A 6,000-nucleotide genomic window follows, 5' to 3' on the forward strand; every position below is an offset into this window, starting at 1 on the left:
TAAACCCATTTACAAATTAACTTTTATACGACAATGTACTGTGACAATATCTGCGACCTTGAAACTACATAAATACCGATACCTAATTCAAACAAACAAACTTTAATACGACACTATGCTGAGACATAGTGTAGCAAACGGTGATACGAAAATATAGCCAATATTAAACACAAGGAATTACTGTAAGAAGGACAGTGTAGATATAGAACGAGAAAAGAATCTGAAACGGTTTGTAATCAAGTGACTCGTATCACTTCTGTCTCTTGACTGGCGCGCCGCATGCCCGGCGTGACCACTTGACAGCTCCCCCCCCCCCCCTCCCCCCCCCCCTCATCACGCCACGGGCCCGCTCTCGCCTCTCGCCTCGTCACGTCGCGCGTGCGACACAAGCACATCTCACCTATAACTATGTATGTAGTTACAAACCTACCTTGGCTGACACAGACTCCAAAAATAACAATAATTGTAACTACATTATATTATCGTAATAATTTGATTGACTTTTAAAAGTAGTCTAATATTTTTCATTTCATTTTACTTAAGAGAACTCTAAAAAAATATTTTGATCATTGTTTGTTATTCGTAGGTATGTGTTGAGTTAGATTTGAAGTGGGTAGGTACCTACCTACCTACCTTCTTGCGTGGCAAACACATGGATCGTACCTACATGTTGATGAGTAGAAAAAGTAAGTTGATTATATTGTAGAAGAATACGCAATTATTTTATAACTTTTGGGTGCATATTAATTTTTTTAATAGTTTTTTTTTGTTAACATTTTTTAATTTTTTTTAATTTTTAGTGAATCTGAAGTACACTAACTAATTTGTCTGAATATGGGTAGACCTACTAAATGTGCTGCTCATATTAGACAGCGCCGTTTAAATGAAACAAATGAAGTCAGGGAGAAACGCCTATCTCAACAGAGGAAATCTACCTCGAGGACAATTTCAAAAGAGACTTGCTAAGAGCGCAAAAATAGACTTTCGAAAATGCTGCTTTACATGAAAAAAGTTTTGAACAGGGAAAATATCGAAAAACGTAGTCACCGTCTCGGCTTGATCAACGATCGTCTATCGAATGAGACGGAGGAGCAACATTCCCACTGACTCAGCGTAATACATGATCGTCTATCCAAAGAGACAGAGGAGCAATGTGCCAACCGTCTCAGCTTGATCCACGATCGCTTATCCCAAGAGACGGAGGAGAAACGTGCCCACCGTTTCGGCTTAATCCGCGATCGTCTATCTTATGAGACGGAGGAGCAACATGCCCACCGTCTCGGATTTATCCACGATCGTTTATCTAATGAGACGGAGGAGCAACGTGCCCACCGACTTGGATTAATCCACGATCGTCTATCTAATGAGACGGAGGAGCAACGTGCCCACCGACTCGGATTGATTCACGATCGATTATCAAACAAAACACTCGAAACGCGTTCACTTCGACTTAGTAGAATGCGACAAGTCAGTCATGTGTGTAGGGATATCGCAAATGAACAATCTTTTGAAGCGGCTATTAATATTTTCTCGGATGTACCATGTGCCGTTTGCAAAATAACTCTTTATCCACAACAGCGTTCCAATTTACGAGCAGGTTTATATAGTACGCTATTACCTGAAGAACTGATTACTTTAGGTACAATAACTACCTGCACTCGCTGTTACAATATTATTAGAATAATTTGCTCCTAAGAATTGAAGAGTTCCGTTACTTTGTAATGGATCCCGTAATCAGAACCTAACCAAACTCTCATTAAACTACCCTTGAAGTACATCCTTTCCAATAAAAAAAGAATCATCAAAATCGGTTGGCGTGATATTGAGTTATTCGTCCATTTGTCGCGCACATACTTAATGCAAATTTAAGACATGGTTTTCTCATGAATGCCATTGTCAGAATTGGACCAAATTGAAATTGGATCACACAGGAAGCACCAGCTTTCAAATAAAAAAAGAATCATCAATATCAGTTCACCCTGTCAAAAGTTCTGAGGTAACAAGCATTAAAAAAAAATACAGTCAAATTGAGAACCACCTCCTTTTTTGAAGTCGGTTAAAAAGAAATAACGAAATATGTGCTGGGACACAGCAACACCGAACTGATAGACAATAATTTGTTGCATTTTCTGTAAGAGAGAGACAGATGTTCGCCCGGCCCATGGGAAGGCTATCTGATTGGGGAATCCCAGAATTGTGTCTTAGGTTAGAACCAGGGGTAGCCCTCCAAGAGCGTAATCAGTGAATGGTAACTGTAAGAATAATGTATAGCAAATAGGAAAGCAGCAGTTCGGGGAAGTCCCCAGCTAAGTGAATTTTTCTGTAAGCTTTGTAACTTGCTTTGTTTCATCAGTTGTTGTTTGCTGGCTGGCCCGAAGGGTCTCGGCGGCTCGACAATATGATAGATAAGAGTCGGTTTAACTCTTTTATTTAAATGCAAAGAGTAACAGTCGTTGAATAATTAAATAACTATGTACAGAATTTTACACCCCACTACCTGCAACAGTCATTGAGAAATTTGAGTGTTTATGTTTGTGCAAGGAACAATCGTCGCAGCCGGGCACCATTGTGACTTGTTACACTATAGAACCCTGTTATAATGTTTCTGCCAATAATGTTTTCTTGCTTATCTTATATTTTTGAAGTCCCAAGATTTTCCCTAAAAGGACAATGTATTTACTTCTTGTGTATTACGTTTCATGAATGATGCATTTCCTACTTATAACATTTGTTTTATAAAATTCAATAAATACAAAAAAAATATTTTGAAAACCTTTGTGTTCAAAAATACATATGTTTGCAGTTAAATATCTGTTGGCAACTTTGTCTTGAAAAACAAAATAACAAATCCTTCCATTCCTGCCCATCTGGTATGTTTACAGATGCACTTACGTATTCTACAATAATTTAGTTGGCCAACCGTTCCATGATATGGCACCAAAAAAAACATTAAGCTTTTTTATTTTATGGAATTTAATTTATTTCATTCGTAGTTGGGAATCCACAAAAAAAAACATGTTTAAGTGGTGAAGGAATTGGAAATAGGTAATTTCACTTTAAGTTGTATTGTTGTAAATAATAAGACAATTATACAAAAAAAAATATCTATAGCAGTTTGTAAAGACAAAGAAATTAGAACTTGGAAACACCATGAATTCGAAAGAAAATCATTGGCTTGGTTTAAGCATATTCGAGTATCGAGTATACCTATCCTATCAGTGTTTAATATACAGCTTGATGAGTCCCGTGGTAAAAAATTCAAACACTGGTAAATGCTTAAATTAATTTTTACTGCTCATATGACATATTCCTGCTAATGGTTTTTTTTTTTTTTTTTTGCCCCCATTGAAAAACTTTATTACAGGGTCTGTTTGTAATGATATTTATTTTAAGGTTAGTAAATAAGAATAAATGTGACAAGTGTATAAGGAAGTTTTTTGGAATTTGTGATTAGTGTTGGGGCAATTATTAAAGATAAGGGCTGGAAGCACAGAAAACTCCTTGCATGTTGTCGACATCTCCATTTCTTAGCGAATGAGATAAATGAAGGGCAATATAAAACTGCTGATCGGGATTTAATGCTTGGTTTTATTTTTTTGTTGGTGTTAAATGTTCCCATTCCTTTGTAAGTTTCTCTACTTTGAATGAACACAACCTGAAACATTAATTGCATTCACCATAATGTAACAAAACTCATTTAAATTATTTCCCTGAAATTCTTTTTCCTTCTAACCTCAACTTCTGTGGGTTCTTAATCTGAATACAAAATTCTTGTTGAGAATTTACATTCAACAAAAGGGTTTTTTAACCTTAACTATTTACTTATAATGTAATATAAAAAACTAAATACATATAGAAAAATAAGAATTATCTGCAAGTATTTGCTTTCAAAATTTTGTTTACGAAACAAAATAAAAGGGATTTTCACAAGTTACAAGTGAATTAACTTGTAACTTATGGGCTTGTAAGTTTTATGCAATAGGGCCTAGTAAACAAAAAAAAAAGAATTGTTTTTATAAAAGGTCGAAAATTTTTTTAGAACTAAAGTTTTTGTGATTTTTCTAATGTATGTAGGCAATATTATTCTATTTCCGACTTAAGAGATGTAGGTACAAGTTTAGTTCAGTGATAGTATTTATCTTGTGTAGGTCATTCAAAGGAAGGAAGCGTCCACGTTTGGACAAGCTGGACACAAAAAGTGATAAACATGACCCCGATGACAAGTTGAAAGGAGATGAAATCTCAAAACTGGATAGCAAAGGTAAGTGTATATCATGAGCAATGTCAAAGGTGCTGGAATGTTAGCTAGCTTAAAGAAGTGCACAACAACAACAACAAATACTTTTGACAAGTAAACCCCAGAATGTTAACTGCATGCTTTACACGTGGCACACATACCAAGTGTTTAGATTTTGGAGTGGTAGAACTAAAGCTATAGAACCTGGTTACTTCTCATTGTAATATTTATTTTTTGCTTATGTATAAATGAGATAACTGAACTCAAGCCCTTAATATTTTCTTAAATATAATTTTACCCTGTTAACGTTTTCACAGATTGTTATACTTGGGTATATTTTTTCTGTTATAACAAATATAATTTACATATCATTATTTCTTAAAATTTTAGTTCAAAAAGTAAAATTTGAATAATTTATGTAAGTACACTGGCAAATATATGAGAGTAGTATTAAAGTAGTTTTTCTCTATTTTGTTTTAGATGATAAAGATGAGAAGTCAAGTGCTATGGATGATCTGAAGAAAGAGCCCGGACTAAATCCTTGATGATCGAAAAGAACTACCACATCTTGAAGTTCAGTGAAAAATTAATAATATAATTTTGTACAAAGAACTATTATTACTTTTTGTGTTTGCATCAGAATATTCTTTGATGTGAGTTAATGAGATACTTTTGGTGTTCCCGGATTGTATTTCTAGCATCAGAGCATGTTTTCTGAAAGCATAGATAGATAAGCATATTTTTTGTATGGAAAATACTGTATAGGATCTAAAGCATTTTGGTACCTACAGTATATGTTTTTATTTTGCGGTATAGTAGTTGGCATTTTAATGTTAAATGTTGAATGTTTGAATTTACTGAGGATGTGTTGTAATGTGGAACTACATATTAATTTTTACTTGAGCGTGAATTAAAATGTCATATGTGAGATATGTAATCCAAACTTTTAAGCTTTGCAAGTAGTATTGATTGTACCAGAATTTAATTTGAAATTGCTTAGCAATGAAGCTATCAGGCAAGTTGAATGCATGGACAGCAGATTTTAAGTGCTGAATTTAAGTGTAAAGTTTTGACAGTGCACATAACATACAGATGTATGGGTAGAAAACTATATTTAAAAGAGAGCTTAGTTTGGTAAAGTTCTTGCAGAAATCACAACTTTATTAGTGTTTTTTTAATTTATTTCTGTAGTCAGTAGTGTATTATTGTATTGTGTGTAGTAATAATGATCTTAAAGAGTTTTTTATACATTTTCATGGTGTGAAACATATGGTGGCAAATGTGTCAGATGTTAGGTTTAACCAAGCAATAATTGACATTGATTCTGATAATTGCATTAAATGTTTTCTTCATTCTTTTCTTTTTGTTGTATGGTATAAAGTTTACATCATCCAATTAAATGTTGTATAAAATTTACATCCACCACCTAGATTTTTTTGCAGCAGAAAACGTTTTCTTTATAATTGTCATCCACTGCATTTTACCTTCCATTTTCTGGCCGGACAGTCTAGGTAACTGCAGCTGTTTTCCTTTATTGCCACCATTCCTGCATTTTCACTAACAGTTGGTAGTTCTTTTCACTACAGTTCCATCTTTTGCATTTCCCATATGTTCCTTGTGATATCTGGAGGGCTTCTTTCTCATTACACATTTCGAGTTCAATGCTGTTCTTGGCAACCTTTTATTTCCTTTTTACTTGATGTTAAGAAACCTTCTCTATCACCGCTTAACTCTTAAAGTGCCTCTATCCCTTCTGTTTATAT

At 34.4% G+C, this 6,000-nt stretch overlaps 1 protein-coding gene across 1 annotated transcript in view; it reads left to right on the plus strand.

Annotated features, from left to right (window-relative positions):
* Positions 1-5,653, plus strand: part of LOC134542117 (histone deacetylase HDAC1) — a 50,275-nt gene extending 44,622 nt beyond the window's left edge. Inside the window, exons 9-10 of the mRNA XM_063386084.1 lie at positions 4,149-4,261; positions 4,718-5,653. Of these exons, the coding sequence (XP_063242154.1) occupies positions 4,149-4,261; positions 4,718-4,782 (178 nt within the window). The 3' untranslated portion in view covers positions 4,783-5,653. The remainder of the gene's footprint in view (positions 1-4,148; positions 4,262-4,717) is intronic.
* The last annotated feature ends 347 nt before the right edge of the window (positions 5,654-6,000 follow it).

The sequence above is a fragment of the Bacillus rossius genome, chromosome 1 (genome assembly GCF_032445375.1).
Source record: "Bacillus rossius redtenbacheri isolate Brsri chromosome 1, Brsri_v3, whole genome shotgun sequence".
In the NCBI taxonomy this organism is placed as follows: Eukaryota; Metazoa; Arthropoda; class Insecta; order Phasmatodea; family Bacillidae; genus Bacillus; species Bacillus rossius.